Source organism: Bicyclus anynana, chromosome 25 (assembly GCF_947172395.1).
Source record: "Bicyclus anynana chromosome 25, ilBicAnyn1.1, whole genome shotgun sequence".
NCBI lineage: Eukaryota > Metazoa > Arthropoda > Insecta > Lepidoptera > Nymphalidae > Bicyclus > Bicyclus anynana.
In genome coordinates this window covers 4,273,296-4,299,139 of record NC_069107.1, presented here as the reverse complement: position 1 = coordinate 4,299,139, position 25,844 = coordinate 4,273,296, and the positions used below count along the sequence as shown (strand labels likewise).

At 35.8% G+C, this 25,844-nt stretch overlaps 1 protein-coding gene across 5 annotated transcripts in view; it reads left to right on the top strand.

Annotated features, from left to right (window-relative positions):
• The window catches only part of LOC112050394 (transmembrane and coiled-coil domains protein 2), a 56,960-nt gene that overhangs the window by 25,192 nt on the left and 5,924 nt on the right, over nucleotides 1-25,844 (top strand). For 2 of the 5 annotated variants that reach the window (XM_052889365.1, XM_024088653.2), the window contains 15 exons: nucleotides 1,155-1,332; nucleotides 2,836-2,942; nucleotides 3,954-4,084; nucleotides 4,359-4,385; nucleotides 5,632-5,748; nucleotides 6,734-6,894; nucleotides 8,155-8,225; nucleotides 9,382-9,515; nucleotides 11,772-11,786; nucleotides 19,198-19,354; nucleotides 20,476-20,620; nucleotides 21,840-21,950; nucleotides 23,222-23,329; nucleotides 24,402-24,604; nucleotides 25,412-25,546. In XM_052889365.1, coding sequence (XP_052745325.1) covers nucleotides 1,189-1,332; nucleotides 2,836-2,942; nucleotides 3,954-4,084; nucleotides 4,359-4,385; nucleotides 5,632-5,748; nucleotides 6,734-6,894; nucleotides 8,155-8,225; nucleotides 9,382-9,515; nucleotides 11,772-11,786; nucleotides 19,198-19,354; nucleotides 20,476-20,620; nucleotides 21,840-21,950; nucleotides 23,222-23,329; nucleotides 24,402-24,604; nucleotides 25,412-25,546 — 1,766 coding nt within the window. In that variant the 5' untranslated portion in view covers nucleotides 1,155-1,188. The remainder of the gene's footprint in view (nucleotides 1-1,154; nucleotides 1,333-2,835; nucleotides 2,943-3,953; nucleotides 4,085-4,358; nucleotides 4,386-5,631; nucleotides 5,749-6,733; nucleotides 6,895-8,154; nucleotides 8,226-9,381; nucleotides 9,516-11,771; nucleotides 11,787-19,197; nucleotides 19,355-20,475; nucleotides 20,621-21,839; nucleotides 21,951-23,221; nucleotides 23,330-24,401; nucleotides 24,605-25,411; nucleotides 25,547-25,844) is intronic. The other 3 variants (XM_024088655.2, XM_024088654.2, XM_024088656.2) reach the window with 3 other exon arrangements.

Here is a 25,844-nt window from a genome sequence, read left to right as displayed (position 1 = left end):
TATAAATAAGAGGGTATTTGATGACTTGAGCTCAGTTGTTTGTTAGGCAGCGTAGACACCGTCACGCTGCCAGTCGCCTTAGTGATTTTGTGCAATAATGTTTTGTGTTGTAATTATTGTTTAGTGTCGGGCAGGAAAGGTGAATGTTGATGCATTCTAAAGGGATCCCTTAAACTTAATCCCAAGGTCACAAGTCCTTGGACCTGCTCGAGGTGTTTCCTCTACCACAAAATAATTGCTACCCGTCGCGTCACAGTAGCTACCGCCGTATGAGCCGTATCAATGATACGGGGTCTCCGGACTACAAGGCCTCTTACCTGTAAAAGCAAAATTTAGTAAAATTTAATCCTCAATCACAGACAGTAAAAAAAAGCAATCTCGTATTTTCCCGGGTTAAGCGGGCCCCTTAAAATTGGAAACATCCTTCACATGTTAAGTCATTGTCATTTTTATTTTAGGCGAGCATTTTTGTTTCTTTTGTGAGAAATCGTTATCCTTCATTTGCCCACGCCCCACTGGTTTAGAGCCCCTCTAAGGCACTCTTTGCCACTGGTTCAATGCAGTTTGTGTTTTAGGTCCACCATCGCAGCTTCAATGTGGGTTTAAAGTTGTGTGGCTTTTCAACGGTCACTAGTCACTATCAAATGTTATAGATAGAAACCGTTGCCGGCATGCGAGTAGAGGGCTTTTACTGCTTTTTGGTGGTTTTGGTGGACACTGGACGTAAACTTGTAAATACTAGACATTTTGGGACACTAGACGATTTGGAAAGTGGACGTTTTAGGACACTGGAGATTATGAGACTAAACGTAAGGCCTCACTAGACACATTATCACACTCGACATTTTAGGACACTGGACGTAATCAGCCTGAACGGTGTTGTCGCATGGATTAACTAATTTTGCGTAAAGTAAAAAAAAAATATTATTTGTCCTTTGTTCTTGATGTACTTCCGAAAAACGGTGTTTGCGCCTATTTAATATAGTTAATAATCGAAATTTATTGTATGTTTGTTTTAAATCTTATTGTGCAAAACAAAATGTACAATAACCGAAATTTCAGGCCTTTTTTTAAACAATTTTACTGTTTCTGTTGTGTACAAAGTTAAATAGTCCATAGAAAAAAATTGAGATTTTTTTATTTTTTTTTTATAGGTTTCCATCGGAAGTTCCATTCGTGTAGTCCGCAATGGATACGCTACAAATAGGGCATGGTCACAGCAAGGGGTCGAGTAGGAGTCAGTCGCCGTCCGCCGTGGACCTGCGAGACCCCGCGGTGGTGACCGATGACGTCATCAGGTCCAGGGTCCAGTCACCGTCGACAGCTCACCATGTAAGTCATCTTTTTCGAAATTTGGTTTATTTGTAATTACAAGCACTTATTGAAAAGTCGTCTGTTATGACTTTTTAACGTCAGTTATTAGATAATGTATCCACGGATTTATGTTATTGCAAAGCTGCTGATAGACTTGAGCTTTCATTTGGAACAAAACTTTATATTTGTCGAACTGAACAACCCAAGCATAGAGCCAAATGTTGCTACGAACATCTTGAGAATTCTACCGAACGCTCTATTCGGTGCTCGTCAAAGATATTCTTCATGAAGATGTCAGACATGACGGTCGCTGCATTTATACTCATCAGTTATTTAAAAAAAAAACAGAAAAATAGAAGATAGTGGCAAACTAATCTGTTTCGTCTTAGAAGTGTAAGTGGAGGTCTACAATTAGTTGTAGAGTTAAAACAACAAGAAATAAGCGGACACTATAGAAATTTTCTGTTAATGTCATCAAGTGATTTTGAATATTTGTTAAACATTATTGGTCCTAAAATAGCAAATCAGCTCATTAGAATGCTCGTCAGAACGCTTAATAGGATGCTCGCTAAAATGTATTTTTCTATAATGTAACATTCTCACGAATGCCCATTACAAATGAATGCTCAAGTCTATCAGCACCTTAAACGTAAACAATCTTGAACTGAATATATCTAAATTGTACAGTTTTCTTGTTTGTAATATTTACTCGTAGTTTAGAACACGTCTCAAGATTGATTGCTTTGTAAATGAAGTAAGCCGACATAATAAAGTTGATAATGTACAGATAAGTAAGGAACGCGTTGCTTCCTCATTTTCTAATAATGCAAGATCCGGAATGCGCTTCCGACTTCCGTATTCCCGCCTCCTACAATATTAACGGTCTTGGGAAAGTCTGATATAAGCTATTACATTATACCCCAAGAATTCTAACTTAATAAGAAATTGAAATGACCTTATGACGCTATCAAATCTAATATAATCTACAATGTAGACTATACAACTACATGATAACGGGACTTTAAGGTAAATGTACAAGTTTTTAAAATAATGGTACTCTTCAGTCCCATACATTTTTTTTACAGGACAATTTTTTTTAATCGGGTCATCTTAATGAAAGAAAAATAATTATTGCATTCAAAGCCTCTTCTACAAAACTAATAAAACATTATTTATAAAAGTGGTATTTATAGTACGTTGGTAATTTATTTCTTAGTAATTAACAAAAATCAGATCTTTAAAATCATAATTACAGCAGGTAAAGCATTGAAAAAACTGATTCAAGATAGAAAAATTTGAAACATCCAAAATAAAATATAACTTGGTCACCCTAGGGGTTTTCGGAAAACTGTTCAAATTAGTTTTAGATAATTAGGTGGTGTATCTACCGTTTGCGTTTTATCCATTCCAGGGACAGAATTCCAGGAAACAATATAGAGGGTGTCCAGTAATTTACTGGACACCCTCTATATTGTTTCCTGGAATCCTGTCCCATTATCATTGTGGCTGTATGTTTTCCAGGAGTCTATTCGCCATGTGGAGCCGCGAGCCCACCATGTCAAGTCGCACTCACGAGATATGGGCAACAGCCCGCTCTCTGGCAACACCACGGTTAACAGTTCTAGAGAGTAAGTTCATTTTCATCATAGATTAATTTCTCGGAAACAATTTCTACTAATGATAAAAATGATAAATACTCGTAAATGTGTAAGTTTGTTTATCTACTACTGCGTGTGTGAATATTCGTTACTCATTCGATGTGACTGTTGCTGATAAAGTTATAATTTGGATTAACACGTAAGATGCTTTAATCTTGGAATACTTCAGGCGGAATTCAGAATGTGTTGACATCTCAGACAAATTATTGTATGGACCTGCCTCGCTAAACGTTACTTTTCTGTCAAAGTATATGATCAACGATCTAATGCGACTATAAAAACTGTCTCTATAGAATCGATGTTAAATAGTTGTAATCGCGTTCGTCGCTTAAAGAGCTCCGTAAAAATACCTTTTTATGTAATTGAATTGTGTAAAAAACGGGCAAAAACTTTTAGTTTAGTAGAAGATCTACCAAATCTAAGCTGGTTTTCTTCAGAAAATGACAGACAATTTAGTTCGTGACTATGAGTGCTATACAGGTCCTTCTATAATTGGTTTGAGGTTGACATTGTCTACCTCAATCCTACGATTGATGAATGAACATCCCCAGTTGTGTCCTTTCTAGCAGAGACCAGCAAAGACCCCTGTTGCTTTAGACGATAAATGATGCTGACATGGAATTATATTACTGGTAGACCCTGGAAGTGAAAAGCGCGATGTTGGCCAACCCCCCACTAGATGGAACCGGTTCGATACTGTTATGTTTGGAAGTCCATTCAAGAGGCCTATAAGAACAGTGGAAATCAATCGGCTGTTAAAGATGATAAATGAGACACTGTTTAGTCAAAGATACTCTGGACTTAATATTGAGAGGTTTTCTTGAGATCGATAGTTCGACGGACTATTGTCTTACCCACTTCTGAGTTGTGAAACAGTCTACGGCATTAATTGTTTGGAATTTGGTGGATAATATTGTTATTATTTAAAAGATAAAATATGACAAATTTACTTTTTTTTAATGAAAAATAATTTGGTTCCAGTTTGGAAGACTCGCCGCAAAAGAAGAGTCTGTCAAACATCCTAACACCGAGCGACTACGCGTACGCGGTCGTCAGCCCCAACGTGTCGTACGCGCTCTCGTCCGACGAGTACGGCTCGCCCGCTTACAGAGGTATTGATCATCATTGTCATCATCATTATCGTCATCACCATACTCATTGTCATCATCATCGTAGTTTTTATCTTAATCATCTTCATCTTTTTCATCTTCTATATCATCATCGTCATCGTCATCGTCATCGTCATCGTCATCATCATCATCATCATCATCATCATCATCATCATCATCATCATCATCATTATCATCATCTATTACCGTACTCGCTTCTAAATAGACGTGTCTCATATCCTTATAACAGTTTAATATCCTTTTACTATATTTTCAGGTCAGGATGGAGACTATATTAATCAAGGTAAATAAATATAATATTGCTTTTGTCCGCCCGTTTTTTTTTTAGTTTTTATCAGTAGTAAATGTAATTCTAGGCATTAAAAGAATTAAGCATTCTTTGGCTTGCCATTTTATGATGTTAGATGGTAACGACCGAATCCTACGACTAGAGCAGACTTAAACCAATTTAAAGTCTTAAATATATCCAAGCTAGGGCTTGAATGCAGGACCGTACAGTACTCAGAGCTACCAAAAAATTAAAAAAATAATAGAATTATTTTGATAAGAATCCCTCCTATTTACACTTATGCTCGACTAGACTGAAACCTGGAATTAAATAAACTAATAGTTTGGTCTAACGAGCCGACTTTTTCCTTGTTTTATACTCGTAATTAATTAAAAGTAATATTTTCCCGAATCCACTCCATAATAAACTGTTATCGGCGTTTTATCTTGTATAAAATGTAGGTACGTTTACTAACTAAACCAGTCCACATGTAAAATGTCAAACAACTATGTGCATTTAGGTAAGCGTTTGATTGTATTTGAAATTATTCTTTTATGATATTTAATTTGATCTGTAAAGTTTAATAACTAGTTGGTAATGCCTTTGATTTCTATAGACAGTATACTAACTACAAACTCGATGTGCAATGTTTATCAACAAACCAACTATAAATTATAAATCCCTAGTCATTTCAATAATAATTAAAATTATTATTAAACTACGTTGTTAATATGTGTTCTCTGTTTTTTATGTCTAGTAAATAGTGACGATTTACCGATAAATAACCGATAAAAGTTACCGATTTTTATTATTTCTTATTCGTCATGGAGTTTGTGTGTATCCTGTATTTTTAGCTTCTATATATTCAATGTACCTAACATTTTTATTATGAGAAGTACGTAGTAAGTACATAGACGCAAAAAATCAAAACAAAGATATTTGTAATTCTGTTTGTCCTTCCATACAAATATATCTGACAAGAGCGTCACAATCCTACCGTATCTAGTATGCGGGCGTAGTTATAAACGATCATCGGCAGCTCCGCAAACATGTCCCTGTATCTTCGGAAGTAGTTCGCAGTTACTCCTACTATTTTGATGAATAAACAATTTGTTTCTGTCAAATACTGAATTGTGAATGAATTGTCAAGACTTTAATTAGTGAAATTTTCAATTCCGCTGCTATTGGTGGAGTAAGACCCGATTGCAACTGAATTTACACGATTGTGAACGATCTATTAAAGTTTTTATTGTAATTTGAGATGAAGGAGACGGTAGCGGCAGCGTGTCGGCGAAGGCGCAGGCCGCCATCGCGCATCTCAACAGTAAGATCGAGCGGACCAAGGAGCTCATCCGGCTGGAGCAGACTATACGAGACGGTAACTAGATTATATTCAGACCAGTAATAGGACGTGTCCCAAAATGGGCCTTTATTATTTATAATTTAATAGCTGACGCCCGCTACTTCGTCCGCGTGGAACTTAGTTTTTCACAAATCCCTCGGGAACCATAGATTTTTCCGGGATAAAAAGTAGTCTATGTGTTAACCAGGCTATAATATATCTTAATACCAATTTTCATCTAATTCGGTTCAGTAGTCGAGGCGTGAAAGAGTAACAAACATTCATACCATCAAAATCATAAGTTTTCGCAAATCTCGGGAAACCATGGATTTTTTCGGGATAAAAAGTAGCCTATGTGTTAATCCAGAGTAAAATCTATTTCCATTCCAAACTTCAGCTAACAAACATCCAAACATACATTCAAACATGCATACAAACTTTCGCGTTTATAATATTAGTAGGAAGTAGGATAGGATAAGCAGGTACGGATAGAAGATACAAATTGCTGTTAAGAAAATAATTTTCAGAATTTTTGGAACCCGCATTAATCAGATAAATATTTTTTTACTATGCTGTCTACAAATTAAACATAGACAATACAGTAAAAGTGCTCAAAACTGCCAATAAAAACACATGGAATTGAATTCATACCCGGTGTAAGCTGTCAATGTCATGTAATATTGTCAAATGTCAATAAGACACAAGTTAAAAAGAAACAATAAATCAGTAAACCAACAACCAAAATAAAGACAGAGGAGCATTATTCATAAAAATCCTTAAATTGCTTTAAAATCACGTTAAACGAACGCTACTACGCGAAGATTACTGACAATCTGTCAGGGTGTGAGTTACAAGCATGTTGCCATGATAAAAATTCTTAATTAATGTTGTCAGCTAATTAAAGCCAAGCCAAAGGGTTTGTTCTGCTTAGTTGACACTCGGAATAAAGGCCCAGCCTCCATACAAAATTGGGACATGTCCAGCATTTATATAAATTAAAATAATACACGATTGCTTCCAGACAACGTGAATGAATACCTGAAGTTGGCAGCGAACGCCGACAAGCAACAGCTGCAGCGCATCAAGGCGGTGTTCGAGAAGAAGAACCAGAAGAGTGCGCTCTGCATCGTGCAGCTGCAGAAGAAGCTGGACGGATACAACAAGAGAATCAAGAGTTGGGAGGTAATCGAATATTATGACCACCTAGCGTTTACACATATTCATACTCGTACATTGGGGATGATGACTAGGTTGCAATGCGGATTGGCAGACTTCACACACGCAGAGAATTAAGATAATTCTCTGGTATGCAGGTTTCCTCACGATGTTTTCCTACACCGATTGAGACACGTGATATTTAATTTCTTAAAATGCACACAACTGAAAAGTTGGAGGTGCATGCCCCGGACCGGATTCGAACCCACACCCTCCGGAATCGGAGGCAGAGGTCATATCCACTGGGCACAGCTCATTTTTATGATACATTCGGGTAAATAAGGTTAAGCAATTTACACATAAAAAGCAAATATTGTCTGGATATTTACGAAATATATAAATAAAATTTCAAAAACTATTATAAATCTTTTATCGTAATTAGATGAAAATTGATACAGTTTTAGCTTCCTTACATTAAATGTGATATTTTTTAACAAGTGAACTATAAACATAAACGCACAAATAACAAAGATATTAGTAATTTTGTTTCAACGCCCATACAAATGTAACGATCATTACGTACCTGCGACGTCATTAGTTCGTGCCATTTTGTATGGGCCGTTTTTCAGGGATCTGCGGCAGCGCCGCAAATCTTACCCTTTAAATCCCTGTAGCTCCGAAAGTAATGATCGCAGATACACTGTTACTTTTACAAAATTGCTTTACTATTAGCGTACTCTTAAATTATATACAATTTAAAAAACTGTCTTCATCCCAATTGAACTTATGTAGTGTCTATCTATAAGCAATTTCGCAATGCATGTTTTACGCACTCAGTGCATTATATTCGACATATTTCATTACGCCATTCACTATATTATATTCGGCTATTCGGCATATTTTGGATTATTTTTCAAGAGCAGCCTGTGCTGCATATAATCCAAAATGTGCCATGCTGATCGACATAAACGCTATAATTATTGATAAAGACCTGATTGTTGCTATACGCTTTTCTTACAATAACCACGCTCTGCTACCATTTTCCGCTGACACTGCTGAGGTATGAGGCCTACATAATAATCTTTTGACAAAATTAAGTCTCTCTTGAAAAAAGGAGATATGCCATGAGCCAGACTGAAGTCAAAACAAATACAGTAAAAGATTAGGTCTATTGGCTTAATACATATTTGGGATGTCTGTGATAAGCATCTAAAAAATGTTATAACTTCTAAACTTGCAATTTGTAGACTTATAAATAATTAGATGATTTTTATTCACATCTTTCAGCAACATGGCACAAGTGGACAGCCCCATAGACAACCCAGAGAAGTGTTGCGGGATATGGGACAAGGTTTAAAGTAAGTGTTGTAAAGCCAATAGTAATAGTAAGAGCGTTTTGTGAAAAAGCTTGTACGAACAGTGGTGTGCACAAGGTTGTCGATCAGGATATGCACTAGTAATAAAATTAAGCTAACTAAAATAATTTGTATTTAATAAGCACTAAGAAGACAACTCTTAGGGTTATATAGTGATCAGCGGCGAAGAGTTCATATAAGCCGATTCCCGGCGGGTAACCTTTAAAAATCCATGCATTTTCACTGTTGTACTGTATCTGGATATATGAGAAACCGGAGTTTGTATCACGCTGTATGAATTTCCTTTTCTGTGGGACGGCTTACCTTCATCTAAATTCCATCCTTGGCCACTGATAGTGATCAACATCGCTCTCCTTTATCTTTCTCTCGTCACGAGGATGAATGAAAGGAGACTAACAATAGGCATAACATAAGGAGAGTATGAACGAAAATGTTGGAAAAGGAAGGTAAAGGCGAACGTTTCTGGACCAAATACAGGACATTCTCATTAAAAGCAAGGTAAAGAGTCTAGGTCGCCGATTTAAAAGAAATTATAGTCGCGGTGGAGTCACAAAATGGAATATATTTTGGTAAATATGTATGTAGAAAGAAAGAAATATCTTTTTTTTTAATTCTTGGCAAGTTAGTTCTAGACTATAATCTCAGCTGATGGTAAGTGATGATGCAGTTTAAGATGGAAGCGGGCTAATTTGTTAGAAGGAGGATAAAAATCCACACTCCTTTCGGTTTCTACACGGCATTGTACCGGAACGCTAAAACGCTTGGCGGTACGTCTTTGCCGGTAGGGTGGTAACTAGACACGGCCGAAGTCTCCCACCAGCCAGACCTGGACCAATTAAGAAAATCTCAATCTGCCCAGCTGGGGATCGAACCCAGGACCTCCGTTTTGTCCGCAGGACCACTGCGCCACGGAGGCCGTCAATATGGAGGTCTTTATTGCTACATTATGCCACACGTCACAATTTCCGCAGTTACCTTTAAAAATCCATGCATATTCATTGTTGTACTATATCTAGATATATGACAAACCGGAGTTCGTATCACATTGTACTTCCTTTTCTTTGGGACGGCTTACTTTTATATAAATTCCATCCTTCGCCACTGGTAGCTTCAGCTTCATTCTTTCTATATTTCTTAGGAACGTGGGTGGCAATATCCGCGACGGCATCACCGGTCTGGGCGGCAGCGTGATGTCCGCGCCGCGCGAGTTCGCTCACCTGTTCTCGCGCTCCAACCGCTTCGGCTCCGCCGACAACATCGCACAACTCGCCGGTCTGTATCCGACACCCCCAGCTACACGGTCGGCCTATATCCGACAGAGCTATACACAATACATGCGGACATATTTTATATACACCGTGAAGTTTCCTTCGTCTTAAACCAAAACCCCATATAATGTACCCACTGTTATATAATATTAAAAATATTATTCATGACTGTTATTTAAAAAAAAAGTACAATTCAAGGAGTTTTTCAATTGTATTGTTACAAAAAATACGTTCAAAAATCGAACAAATTTTAAAACATCCTGTATTTTCAAACACGGAAGGTGTTTTGTTATTCGCCGCGAAGCCGGCTATGCGGCTTGTCGGTCCTTTTGAGGTTATTCACTTTAGCCTAAACTTGGTCAAATTTCAATGACTTCATATTTACGAAACAAAACTAAACAGGATGTTTTAAATTTTTTCATAAATTCAATTTTGTTTTCGCTAGCGTGTGAAATAGCTCGAGGTCATTTTTAATATTGTTACGGGGTTTCTTGTATTGGACTATTAAATGTCGGGGCGGCTTACAGACGGTGAAACTAGCACGGTGTATAAAAAAAATATATGCTTACCATCTTGCTGGGTACATCTCTATAGACTATCGGCAAAAAATCCTGTGATTAGACCGGAGTATATACCTCGCTCGGTCATAGCTCTTACGGCAACTTGTAGTATTGTATCGTATCGACTTGCTTATAGAAAACTTTAAATCCAAATTTTAAAAAGTAACAAAAAGTGGCAGAGTTTAAGACAAAAGAAAATATTTTTTTATGTTTTTTAATTTTTTTTTAACGAACACATTTTTTTGTATAATTATGCTGCTGCCTTTTGTGCTATTGGGCTACATTTGTGTTTTTAAAAATACATAGGTTGCATAGAAGCTTTGCCAGCGTTTTTGACTACACGCCTGGAATCTGATCAAGAATCAGATTGAAATAGTCAAAATGACGAATTGCATTTTGTGACTTTAAAGGAGGCCGACTACACAAAAAAATCAACACAAAAAAATTTAAAGATAAAAATTCCTTTGAATCATAATAAATTAAAATCACCAAAAAATAGTTGTTTATATTTTTTGAAATGTGTGTTTTTTTATGAAATCGCACATTTTCTAATGTAGGTACTTACCCATATAGTATATTGACTATGCAATTGTAAATCGAACTGAAATTAAACTAGATTAAAACGGATATTAATATTTAGTAAATTACACTAATTTGGAAGTTGTAACGGTTCATTAATAAAATCTGGGCCCAGCAATGTATAAAAAGTTGTCGGTCTCCGTTGACGACTTTGTGCAAGAGTTGATCGATTTGACTTTCAAGTCACAATTTGCGACTTTCGTTACGGGGTTTAAACCTCCCGTTATGGAGGTTGTTTTTCCACCTTTGAATTTTACTTGCAAGTATTCTGTAAACTATTGCAGTTTCTCTGAAGGTGTGCTTTTGGGTTTTAATTATATTTGCTTTGTGTTGTGATTCATTCAAAATCAATATTTATTTTTCTATACATCCAAAAAAAGATATATCAGCAGCTGTTTTAGGAACCATGGCGTCAATTTCAAAGACAAGAACTATCCACTATTATAAGTAAAATATAAAAGAACTAACTTAGAAAGTCGTATATCAACATCTTATAACTATTTGAAATAAAGAGAATCCATTATTGAAATGAGTGTGATGTATTTTGAATATGTTATAGTGATTATCGGATTAAAATTGAGGATTGATTTAATTAAAATAAATCGGTTGTCTGTAAAGTCGGTTTACTGACGATAGTTGAACGTGACAACGTCATAAGAAAATACTGATGGAATGGTTGCATTTTTCAAAAGAAAGTGTTCGTTCTTCTAAAATACTGTTTAATAATCTTTATAGACCAGAATATACTTTATTTCTTGTAAAAAAAAAGTTGGCAACTCTAGAGCGAGGGAACGCACGCACGACGTCATCTTTTTTTGAGCGTGCAGCCTGCTCCATCGAATTATAACGATGTTGTCACCTCAAAATTGATGTCGTGGTTCACTAAGTTTAATGATATCTGCTGATATATATGTTGATCATTTTACCTGACACCGCAAGTAATTTACACAATGTTGAATTTTTGAGGTGTCATTTAAAAATAATCTTCTTAGACTACTTTATATATTTAGGCTGATATTTGGACACGACCATATGTCATTTTCATGTGATCAGACTCAGCTAGTGACCATTTTACGTGTGCAAGAGTGTACTTGTGTTAATTTTCGTGTTTTGTCTCGCAGAAAACACGGGTCCCTGTAAGTATGTCGCGTAGAACCATTTTGTGCCTAACCGATACCATCTGTCACTTTCACCCTAACTTTCTAAAGCAAAGCCAAAGAGACAAGATTAATGTTATTTGAAGATATATTTGAAAATGTATATTGCTTACATTGACCTCTTATAATAAAAGGAAAAGCACAATTATGTAGAAAATTTCACTTAAAAACTGGCCAATTTTGCTTTGACAGTTTTAGAATTATTGGTAAAGAAAATTACACCTGAATGGCTTTAAATATAGTCCAATATTCAATAAAATCCCAAATTGAGCGAATTCAACCTTAAGTGTTGAGTTTAAGGTTGAATTTGCAAATGCGACTGCTTGAATTGAGTGCCAAGAAGTTGTGTTTGGCACTCATTGGGTGGGGACTTTTTTGGTCGCTGATTGTGCATCCACTTTTTAATAGGAGATCGATGATTGCTCATAATGTAAGGAGTTAAAAATCCACACACGAATATCCGAAGAAAAGTTCAAAAAAGTTCATTAACATTTTTGAAAACCGTTTAAAAAGGCAATCTTCACAAATATTACAACTGTTCTTTTCGAAAATTCGTAAACTTCCAAGGAAAATATTCAGTGTTACTTAGCCCTTTTCTTTCTTTCATGTACAAATGACTTTAAATGCTTACATAATTTATGTTAAAGTCTTTGGCCTTGTTTTGCATTTTCTTCATTTTGTACAGTCCGCCCTAAGTCTACATGCATTAAACTCGATTTTTTTTTTTCATAGAATGAAATTTAAAATTTAAACAACTCGACCTTGAACCTTATTATATTTACTTCTAGTCTTTTTTACATTAAAAATGTACTAAGTAGTAGAATTTGTGTTAGAGTAGCAACCAATGTTCTATTTCCAGTATTTACAGCACGTACTTTGACACTTCATAGTAATCACGTGCGATTATTTCTTATATATTTTTTTTTTTCATTCTTTAAATACATACCAATTTACCAATAAAAAATAAATAAATTGACAACCATTTAAATACAAATTTTCAGCTATTAAATACATAGTTTGGAAACTATGTCAGTAAAATCTTGACGCTTCAAGGTTATCTTAACTTGTAAATAGATAAACGACTCACTGTCAAGATCATAGACAAGCCTCGATGGCTACTTGTGATTTAGTTGTATCGAGTCCTCTAAAGAGGTTACTTGTTTTATTAGCTTAGCTCACGCCAACAAGCGATTATAGCCTCTACACTAATGAAAATATGTATCATATTTGCGTGTAGTGCAAGAGATTATAAAATGTTACCGTGCGGTTTAAATATGTGCTATGTTCTTTAAAAAGTGCAGGAAATGTCGACGGAAATGTATGTGAATGTTTTTTTTTTCTTTCTTTAATTGAGTTAATCAGCTTAACTGTTATTTGATACTTTGTATACGCCGATGGACTGGGAAATCTTACGAAAATGTATATATATATATAGAGGGTGATTTTTTGAGATGGTGTAATATTTTATCAATTGGGAACATTGATTTAGTTGCTTCGGTCGTGGTTAGTTAATCTGCTAGTAATGCTGGCGTACCGGTACGATACAGTGCAAAAAGTAATTGAGTTCACATATTAGATAAGGGTTTGATTTTTCAGATACCTATCTAACTCTATTGTTAGTTTAGTGTCTAGCTAATTCTAATGTAATTTAAAGTAACCATTTCCGTCTTAATCTATACTGATATTGTAAAAAGGAAAGATTGATTATTTGTTTGTTTGTCTGCATTGGATAGAGAACTACTAAACCTATTTGAAAAATTCTTTCACTGCTGAGAAGCTACACTATGACCGAGTGCTATATTTTATTCCCGTTTTTCTACGAGAACAAAAACCACGCGGGTAAAACAATGCGGCGTCTGCTACTTTTGTTTAAAAAAAATCTGTCCCTAGACAACAAAATTACCAAAAACGTTGTATTAAGATTTCAATGAGTCAAACAATTGAAGAACGAAAAGTTCTTCGAAGTCTAATTTGACACTGATTTTAATATAGTTTAGTATTACATATACACTTCTTATATTCCACAGTATTGATGATAATAGAATTAAACGTTTTCTAGAAGTGACATCAAATTGTATAGGAAAATCATACGAGAAAATTAAATAACAAGCTAGACTATTCAATTAAATACATTAGTTTTCTTGACTATTACAAGTGGTGTTTAGCCTTGTCAAGATCAAGACATCATTTTCTCAACATACATTGTTTTGCGTCTTCAAGGTTGTTGCATTATACATCACGTTTAATGTATTCTTGAATAACTAACACTATGAGATGTTTAATTTGTTATGGAAATATTACTTAAATTCTTAAATAACATAACAAAATGTTTAAATCTCATGATAATATCACATGATTAAAACTTTAAGTGTTACTTCATTTTACTTATTTAAATGTCTGTTAAATTTAATAAAGGATCGGTGAAGTTTGTCAGGATGTCTGATAAGTTTTGTAATAATGAGATACTTTTACCCTTTTAGAGCGGAGGAATGTTACAAGATTTTTCTGTCAAAAAATTTATGAGATCCTCCAGAATATACTGTGCTTACTTTGTCAGAGAATTTTTCTGGTCAAAATATCGAACGGTGCGCTCTACATAGTTACAATACAAAACTATAGGTACCAGATCGGCACAGCTATCAGAATATTCAGAACTGAACTCAAACTCACTAGAGGAAATCGTGATAGTGGGCGTCAAAAATTTACTAGTACGTCCAATCAACCCGCACGAAACGTTTTGCGTCAACGTTCCTAATAAGAACTGCCAAAATGTGGAATGCCCTTCCGGCGTCTGTGTTTCCTGACACGTATAATTTGTGCACCTTCAAGGCAAGAGTGAATACTGAATAGGCATCTTATAGGCAAGCGCGCTTCATCTTATACCTCATCATTGCTTTCCATCAGGCTTGATTGTGGTTAAGCGTAAGCCTTTCCAGCCAGCGTTGTATGTTTTAAAAGCCAGATGGGTCCAAGGTTGGACATTTTTGCATGGCAACCTACATGGGTTAAGCTGTATATTTATTTTATTATTGGGCGAACTTCGTCATAACTAGTATTCAACAAGGTCTAATTTTTTGAGGACAAACGAACATCAATTAATATTTTTACATACATACTTAGAAGTGTACAGAAACTACTTGCAATGTTATAAATTCATTTCTTCAGTTTATATATTCTAAAGCATCTGTTTAAATTTTCTATTCTTGTCTCAAACCTATAAATAAAACTCCTTGTATTTCTAAATTATTTTCCAATTCACGTATACTCATTTACATAGTTTATTAATTTCATAAAGTAAAATTATAAACGCCTATCGGCACATTATAGATATTATATACTTTTTCGATTTTTTTTTAAGAGAAGTATATATTTTTTTCTATAGCCGATGTACGTTTAACTTTTAACTATATGCAAAAAACACATTATCAACACCTCACTTGTTCCGACCACCACCATTAAGTTTAATACGAGTAATTTATACTTTTATGTATATCCGAAAACCACTGAGGTTGAGATGTTTTCTATAACCCTGTCATGCTTATTTCCAATTGAAGATTTCCAAAAAAAATCAATAAAGTAAACTAAGTTAATCCTGGGCTGCCCATTGATATCCTAGAAAAGCTGTCCAGGCTTTTTCGGTAGCATCACAAACAAATCGGAATGTCTGTCTATATAGCTTGGCAAGGTCGTTGTAGAGACTCCCATGATATGTGTGCGACAGGGGGAACGGACTGCACGGGTATGATGTCATGCGAGCGGGGCATCGCTACCCCCCTCCCGGCCCGCGCAGACTCTCGGGAGTGTTACGAACGAACTGGCCAAGCTATAGACAAACGTATAAATGAGTCATCGACCGCGTTGAGCAGAGACGTACCGGTTGATTGGGAAAGTTGCGGACGGCAGACGTTTTCAATTTATTGATAAACAAACAAACGGTAGTGGTAAACAAAAAAAAAATAAACCATGGCTTAGTTTGTTGTGGGCTCTTAGACCAAGCGCGTTTGGAACCCTCGTAGCTTTCATTTTAAATTTTTGACTCTACTTACCACCATTAAATCATGATAACTTGACGTTTCTAAAGAGATGTAAACTAAGCCTAATTGATATAAATGAATTTTGAATTATTTGAATTTTTGACAAGCGCGTAATCCCGTTCGTATCTTCCCCGCTCCCCTCTATCCTCATAACCCGCACCTCTGTATCGCGCGGACGAAGACTCAATTATGCGATTTGACCACAATAAGACTCGGCAATATTTATAAACATTGATTAAAATAAGTGATTTACTACTTTACGAGTATTTTGAAGTAGTTTAATGCTTAAATTTTAATCAATTTTTTTAATTTGCCGAACGGTAGTGTTACAATGAATATGTCTCAGCCTCAAACTTCCACCGTTAATATTATAGATATGATTATATTGTTGGGGGTGGTGATATATGTGTTTCTAGTTTCTACTATAGTGATTAATACACAACTCATGTCTCGCTAACTAACCTGTGCGCTTATTATACGTCTCATTCTTGCACGCCAGCCCCACAACACGCGGAGTTGAGAGGTAAATGCTAGTCTTTTTTATTTATTTTCCTATACTTATTTATATTTTTTCTATATTTTATTATTTTAGTATGTTATTAAATAGTTTGTAAGCCCTATTACCTATTTAAGACGCTTTTTCTCTATGCTATTGTAGAAAACAAAAGATGAAGAGACCGAAAGTATTTTTAATGACTTGTAAAAAATATTATTTTAAAAACAAAAAACTCGACTGCTTAAGCGTAATATCTACATAAAGTTCTGACTAATTTGCCCCTCATATGTCAAAAATGGTCCTGCCGATTGGGCTGTAGGGAGTGCCAAAGCAATGGACATACTTTATGTACAGAACTTTATGTAGACACATACATACGCTCGAAAAACATTACCGTCCTTCTTACGCAGTCGGGCAAAAAAGAGGAGATTCTCTTTTTGACCTCTATTAATGTATACGTAAAAGTATCCTCTTTACGTGGTCCTTTATAAAATACTTATCAATTAACTGATTGATACTGATTGATACTGATTTTCCTCATTGTCTTAAAGTAGATCTAAAGTACTGTTCATCTGAAATCATTGGGTTTTTTTAAAAGCTATGCTAAATCTGGACATGTCAAACTCTCTTGTTTTCTCTCTGTAGCAATGCTTATGTGTATTTTAGTGGCAATTTTCTTTTTTGCACTATCGAGTAAAGTGACATTAAATAACGCTGTCAACTCGTAAGTTAAATAAGGAACTACTTTCATTATTTTTTTTTTCTTTTTAATTTTTAAATATTAATTATTATTTTAAATATTGCTCGTATACCTAAAATATTTTTATCTCAACACATAGTGCTTGTATATTATCTACAAATGGTAGCAAGACGTCTTTTTCTGTCACTCACAGCGCTATTAAGAGGAACGTCACGCCATTTGCTTATATATAAACTGGCAAGTTCGTTTAAAACACTCCCATGATATGCGGGCGACAAGGGGAAAGACTGCGCGTGTGTGAAATCGTGCGTGCGGGGAAGTGACGTGCATCAGTCGTGAGTTTTTCATTCATCGCTACACGTCCCCCGGCCCGCGCGCTACATCGGGAGTGTTATGAACGAAGTTGCCAAGCTATAGACATTACGTTACAAACAAGCACTAATTCAAAAAATTAATGTATGTCTTGAAATGTCATGTAGAAATGATTATTTACGTATAGTTATTGCTTGTGTATGGCTAACATTTATTACATACGGACAGACCTGACGTGTCAAAAGTACTTGTAAAATAAATTAATTTTATTTTTTTTTTAATTTCGTTATTACGCTAAATATACACAATTACGCGAAAAAAGGTGCTCTTGTTTTCTTCATATTTATGTATTATACATAATTATAAAGTATATAAGTAATAAGTATTCTTAATTTTTATTTATATAACACGATCGCATTCACTGTCTAGTCTCATTTCTATTATTCTGTTTTTTGTTATATTTATATCGTGTTGAAGAAATAATGCATTAAAGAAATTTACAACAAATAACAATATCAACAAAGTATGTGATTTTATAACAAATAACAACCACATACAACAACAAATAATAATGACACCACAGTTCATTGTTCAAGGATATCTGATTTCATGTTATCATGTAATAAATCATAATTTGGATTAAGATAGAATCAATGTTACGTATATTAATTCTTAATATACGTAACGTCTTTTCATAGATAATATTTCTATATATACTCAGTTTAATTAGAAATTAATGATAAATGAACGGAATACACTTGAAATGCAATGTCCCTATTGAGTTGACATTTATTTTTATTACAAGACCTAAAGTATTGTTTATCGTTTACTAAATTGTATTGTAATGTGAAAGAACAAACGATAAAAAAAAATAAAGTAAATATTTACATGTGTAAAAAAGTAGATAAGTGTTGTGTTGTGTGATAGAAATTGAATGAACGAAAATATATACCGTGAAATTAAGTTACGATTTTTCATTTTGCATGATGTTATTGTAGTGATAAAAAATTTCATTTTAGAAATAAGGGTAAAGCAATAATTTTAGGGATTCTAAAATTATTAAACCTAAATAATGATTTTTTTTCAGTGTTTGTTTTTTTTTTCATTTAAAATATATAGAGTGTATTACCAATGCATGCAAAGTTAAACTACAAATATAATATAAAATGCATGAAATAGTATTTTAAGTATGTACTAAATACAAAGACTTTTCTAGTTACAAGTCAGATCGTAAATTGAAAATTTCAAAAGAATTAATTAAAATTAAATTTTTATAATTAATTTTTTTATAAAAAATAATTAAAATTAATTAATCAAGAAAAAAAGGTTTAATTTCTTTTGTATATATTTTTCATTGTCAACTAATGGTGAAAAGTTAATTCTTTATACTAAAGCTATCAAAAATCTGAAGGTTCTAAATTTATCTTAATCTGGGAAGCATTACAAAATATACTTAGTTAAGTAAAAACCATCTAATGAAGATGTTTTTAGTTAAAACTTATGCAGACTTTGTGCTCTTCTGTAAAATTTCATATTTAGAATTGGTATGCGCAGACTGGTTGGGACGGTAGAGGACGTTTTTTTTATTAAACTCGAAACTCGTTTTTCGGAGCATCGTAGTTTTTCCTGCAGCGTCAAAAAGCACATTAGTCGATACCCTGGAGATATAATCATAACCAGTATGCGCCGGTGTATACTGGAGCCTTGTTTCTGAATTTGTAGACGCGCTAGTCTGCCGTGGCAAATTCTCCTCGATGATATTCCCCGCCGTCCGCGTGTGTGCTGGCCTTTTAACCATGAGTTTAGTACAGTTTATATGTGCGTATTGAGTGTTTCTACAACTCGCAGCGAACGCGTCGTCGGAAGGTTCGCGCGCGTCCGAAGCGGGCGAGGGCGGCGGGCGCGGGTCCACGCTACCGCGCGCCGCCACGAGCGCCGCGTCGCCCGCGCACAAGTACTCGCCCGACGCGTCGCCCTCGTCCTCCGTCACCAGTGAGGGCGCGCCGTGAGTATACAATCCTCATCTGAACGCTCTGTGTATCGTTCGTTAGCTCAGACCAATTATTGTATAGGACCTGCCTCGCTAGACGTTACTTTTCTGTCAAAGTATATGATCGCCGATCTAATGCGATTATAAAAACTGTCTCTACAGAATTGATGTTAAATAGTTTCAATCGTGTTCGTCGGTTAGAGAGCTCCGTAAAAATACCTTTTTGTGTAATTGAATTGTGTAAAAACGGGCAAAAACTTCTAGTTTCGTTTAAGATATATACCTGCCTATAGCCTGCCTCTCTAGATGTTACCCCTCTGTCAAAGTATAAGATCAGCGATCTAACGTAGTTAAAATCTGTTTCTCTAGAATCAATGTTTCATTGTTGTATTAGTTTTTTGTCGTTGAAAGAGCGTCCTAAATGCCGGTTAATGTTGTTAATGGCAATAAAAAACGGTCAACAAGTTCTAGTTTACATATAGTAACGAGTCTCTGCGATGTGTTTTTTAAAATAATACTTGTGGTAAGACGAATGTATTTATTGGCGTTAAATATTATCGATGTGCGAGTATAACTCAAAAAATGACAGACAATTTTGTGGATGAATTTGGGTGTGATACTTCTCCAGATTTCCAATTAAAAAAAAATTAATCAAGAAACAGCTACTACACTACTTCGACGGCCTCCGTGGCGCAGTGGTATGCCCGGTGGATTTACAAAACGGAGGTCCTGGGTTCGATCCCCGGCTGGGCAGATTGAGATTTTCTTAATTTGTCCAGGTCTGGCTGGTGGGAGGCTTCGGCCGTGGCTAGTTACCACCCTACCGGCAAAGACGTACCGCCAAGCGATTTAGCGTTCCGGTACGATGCCGTGTAGAAACCGAAAGGGGTGTGGATTTTCATCCTCCTCCTAACAAGTTAGCCCGCTTCCATCTTAGACTGCATCATCACTTACCATCAGGTGAGATTGTAGTAAAAAAAAAAAACAATCATAAATCTCTCGTTATGTTTTTTTAGTTTGTAAAAAAAAAAAACTGAATAAAAGGCTATTATTATTACTTCTCTCCATGACACTCAAGTAACGAGTAGCAGCATCGGTTGTAACGATTGCAGAGAGAAATTAAAATAAACGTGCAGTTTCCTGCTGTGCAACAGGTACCCCACGCAGTCCAACTCCAACAACATGTCGGAGGCCACGTTCAGCATCAAGCCGATCCTCAACGAGCTGAGGGAGAGGAGGGAGGACTACGAGCGGCTGGCGGAGAAGATGGACGCGCTCAAGGTTTGTCGGGACTCTTGAGGAGGTCTTAAATTGAGAATAGATCGTGTAAACTTAAATTAAGAATATATCGTGGAAACTTAAATTGAGAATAGATCGTGTAAACTTAAATTAAGAATATATCGTGGAAACTTAAATTGAGAATATATCGTGGAAACTTAAATTAAGAATATATCGTGGAAACTTAAATTGAGAATATATCGTGGAAACTTAAATTGAGAATATATCGTGGAAACTTAAATTGAGAATATATCGTGGAAACTTAAATTGAGAATATATCGTGGAAACTTAAATTGAGAATATATCGTGGAAACTTAAATTGAGAATATATCGTGGAAACTTAAATTGAGAATATATCGTGGAAACTTAAATTGAGAATATATCGTGGAAACTTAAATTGAGAATATATCGTGGAAACTTAAATTGGGAATATATCGTGGAAACTTAAATTGAGAATATATCGTGGAAACTTAAATTGAGAATATATCGTGGAAACTTAAATTGAGAATATATCGTGGAAACTTAAATTGGGAATATATTGTTACTAGCGGACGCCCGCGATTTCTCCGCGTGGAATTTAGTTTCTCACAAATCCCTTGGGAACTGTAGTGTTTGTGTATATTAAATAGATACCTACAATACTACATACACTCATGTACATTGGTAGTGGGGGCAATGAGTCAGTCTGTCACCGGCGTTCGACCTGAGTGGTCGTGCGCGGTCTGCTTGCCTTACCAGTGTAGAGCCAGTGATTAGCTTCTCTTATAGTAAGGACGAGGGTCCTTACAGGAACCATGGATTTTTCGGGATAAAAAGTAGCCTATGAGCTAATCCAGAGTAAAATCTATTTCCAAATTTCGTTAAAGAGTAACAAAGATCCAAACATCCATACAAACTTTCGCATTTATAATATTAGTAGGATTAAATTAATTAATTCAAATAACAATTTCATCATTTAAAATTTACATCTTTACAATTTTATTAGTAAACATTTTATAATTATATTACTAAAAATAGTTAGTGTGTACATTTTAAATATGTAATATTCAATAATAAAAGGAAAAGATTAAATATGTCACAAAAAAAGTCAATTCAAGGAAATCAATAAAAAGAAAACCAATTATTGTTTACGCTTAAACACAATTTCCTGCAATTGTGAACCCTTAGCACCTAATACTAAGGTCTTTTGTAATCTTTATGGTGGTGTTTTTGATGTTTTCAGAACCTCTCCCAAGAGGTGTCTTTCCTGTCAGCGGCGCTGCAGGAGGAGCGCTTCAAGACGGAACGACTGGAGGAACAAATCAATGATCTCACTGAACTGCATCAAAACGAGGTCAGCCATTACATAATCATACATGTTATACAGTTGTACATAATCATATAACTTTCACACTCATACTTGCACACAGACAATTGGTCACAGATCACGGTTACACCCTCCCGAATGGCCCTCTAAGCCGCGGTCCGAGTCTCATAGGAGACGCCCTTAGAGAGCCGTTCCGTCCTCTATCTTTATTTCAGCCTTCGGGTCTCATCAGGCGATGCTTCTGCGCTCGCCCAAACCCCCCGGTGACGCCGTAGTGGTCCCACATGGAGCCATCGGCACTTACTCAACACGAAAAAAGAATTGGTAAAATAAGTCCCCGCCCAAGTTATAGCTGTCTTCGAAAACGAAACGAGGCTCACTCAGTGTACAAAAATACGATTTTGTAGATACTTTACTTATTCTATTTTGGCCCACATCTCTCTCGCTCCACTCTGAAATGAAATGAAAATACTCTTAATTGTACACCATAAAGAAACATACAATATAGAAAAATAATGAAAAAACAAAAAGAAATGCACAATAGGCGCCCTTATCGCTAAAAAGCGATCTCTTCCAGGCAACCGTCATATGTACCACTGTAATCGTCATATTTACCACTAGTTCGTTATCAATCCATATTCGGCTCACTGCTGAGCTCGAGTCTCCTCTCAGAATTAGGGGTTAGGTTAATAGTCCACCCCGCTGGCTAAATGCGGATTGGCAGACTTCACACAAGCAGAGAATTGGAAAATTCTGCCGTATGAAGGTACCTTGGGATGTTTTCCTTCACCGTTTGAGACACGTGATACATATTAAAATGAACACAACTGAAAAGTTGGAGGTTCATGCTCTAGATTAGAACCCACACCCTCCGGGATCGGAGGCAGAGGTCATATCCACTGGGCTATCACGGCTCTACCACTGTAGTGCTATTCTGTAGCAATGTTTTTATAGGTAACTCGAGTAGTGATTTTTATTTGAATTCAACTCTGTCAAATGCTGTGGTAGAAAGAGAGATTGAGTCGAATTCGAGGCTCACATTGTCGAGTTGTAAAAAATAAATATATCCCAACAGCATACTGTATCGAAGAAAATTTTTGTATTTTGTTCGAAAAACCTAAAAATGCCAGCTTGGATCCGTCAAAATTAATCCTCAACTTACATTTCATTCCCAACACAGAGTTAAATTAATGTTTAATTTAACATTTTAAGTCAATATATTTAATTTTTTTTTTAATTAAATTAACCTAAAAAATAACTAAATTGTAGCTTATATGTTTTCTATGTATCCGTTACAGGTAGAAAATTTAAAGCAAGCGTTAACGGACGTAGAGGAGAAAGTACAATATCAGAGTGAAGAACGAATACGAGACATACATGAAGCGTTAGATCTATGTCAAACTAAAGTGAGTTTATCCGTTCATTTTCATTCATAAAATTTAACTTTGACCGACTTCAAAAAAGCAGGAGGTTTCTCAATACGATTAACAAATATATATTTTATAGCGTCGTCTCTTTCAAAGGAAATACTACTATAATACAGCCATACTCGATGTGTACTGTTTACTAACAAACAAATGAAAAATGTCAAAAAATTAGGGTATAAATCGCTAGTCATTTCACAGCTAATAATATTAATAAATAACTTGTTCTTAAATGAATGAAATCATAGTATGAGATCAGACAAAAGAAATATATACAAAGAAGTAATTTATTTCATCTCCTTCCCTCATTGGTTAATTAAAAAAAACTGTGCACTCTTAATTAGAATATACTCAAATGAATTGAAAAAAAGTAAAGGTTGCCCGCTTTTACACTGCAACTGTGGGGTTGCCAAATATAAATAGTTAAGTAATGTTATTTATATACCGTCGTCAGTTATTTAGTTGTCTAATATGTGTAATGAAAACTTATTTCATGCTTAATTTAACTGCTTTCGATTGCCTAAGGTTGTCTTTGGTCTAGTTCATGGTTTCCTAGATATTTTATGAAAAATGTAGCGGATGCCCGCGACTTCGTCCGCGTGGAATTCAGTTTTTCACAAATCCCGCGGGAACCATGGATTTTGTCCGGGCTGAAAAGTAGCCTATGTGTTAATCCACACTATAATCTATCTGTACTTAAAATTTCTGGTGATTCGATTCAGTAGCCGAGGCATATTAGAGTAAGAAACATTCATACGCAATACGTTACTTTTACGCTCGTTCGTTATATATATATAATGAATATATATATATATAAAGTTATAATAAATAAATTTTTTATATAAAAAGTAGCCTATGTGGTAATTAGTAAAATTTCCATTCCAAATTTCAGCCAAATCGCTACAGTAGTAGCGGCGTGAAAGATTAACAAACATCCATACAAACTATCGCGTTTATAATATTAATAGGATTTAAATCATAGGATTAATGAATAACATATGAGGGTATATATTTCTAATGCCGGATCTTAGACCACCGTATTATGAACTTTCAGATTAGCAAATTAGAGCAATGGATGGCGGGCGGGGGCGGCGGCGGCGGGGCGGGGGGCGCGGGCGGGGACGCGGGCGGCGCGGCGGCGCTCCCCCCGCGGCTGCTGCTGGTGAAGCTGCTCAACGTGGCCATCACGCTGCTGCAGCTGGCGCTGCTGCTCGTCGCCACCGTCGCCGGCGTCGCCATGCCTTTCCTGCGCACGAGGTATATTAGGACTGCCGAATTCTCTGTCTATTGCATTCGTTGTCTACGCGCACCCTTGTTTTTTTCTTTCCTTACGTTCTCGTTATCGCACCTTAGAATAAAATTTATCTGTGGTTGTCCACGACAGAATCAGTCATAAAGCTCACTCGGGGGCTTGTGGATATTTGAGAATAATATTAAGACGGTCCAGTTGGTAAATATTTTAATTTACCAACCTAGAGATACTTTTAAATAAACAACAAATTGTTTTTTAAAAAAGTTACTTATAATTTAGAAATTATTAATGCCTACAGTATCTCTGCGTGATCGAATCAGAAATGAGGAGATCCGCAGGAGAACCAAAGTCACCGACATAGCTCAACGAGTTGCGAAGCTGAAGTGGCAATGGGCGGGGCACATAGTTCGAAGAGCCGATGGACGTTGGGGTCCCAAAGTGCTGGAATGGCGACCGCGCACTAGTAAGCGCAGTGTTGGCCGACCCCCCCACCAGGTGGACTGACGACATCAAGCGAGTCGCAGATATTCGCTGGATGCAGCGATGGTTCAGTATCGTGATGTTTGGAAGTACCTACAAAAGGCCTATGTCCTGCAGTGGACGTCCATCCATATGATGATGATGATGATGATGAATGCCTACAGTTAAGTATGTATTACGACGGACGCCAGACGGATCTTCAAATTTACAACTTCAATTTCTTTGATTTAGATACAATAACAGGTCTTCAATCGTTTCACTTTAAGTAATAATTATGTGATAAAGCAAAATATGGTAAATCGTTTAAAGTTTAAACAATAATTTTTCCTCAGAGTGCGTGTGCTAACAACGAGTTTAGCTGTAATGTTGGGTGTGATGGTGCTCAAGCAATGGCCGGAAGTGACCCAGCTCTCAGAGCATCTGCTGCGACGGCTCAAAGAGTACCTCCTCGACAAACACCACGATAGGTAATGCACAACACCGACCATATGTTAATTATATTATGTAATAAATATAATTATTAAGTTATATTCTCTCCGGTTTGTTGGAAATGGGCGGATTGAATTGTGGACTGATATTAACACCTTGCCACGGAGATATGGAAGAAGATAGACGGAGCACGAATTTAAAATCACTACTGTTTTTTAGTATTTTTTAAACACACAGATTTTTTACTATTTTAGTATTAGTAATTAACTAAATCTAACGGTAATTAGTTACAGAATGTCAGAATGACTAGTTTCGACCCATCTGGTTCTTAATCGA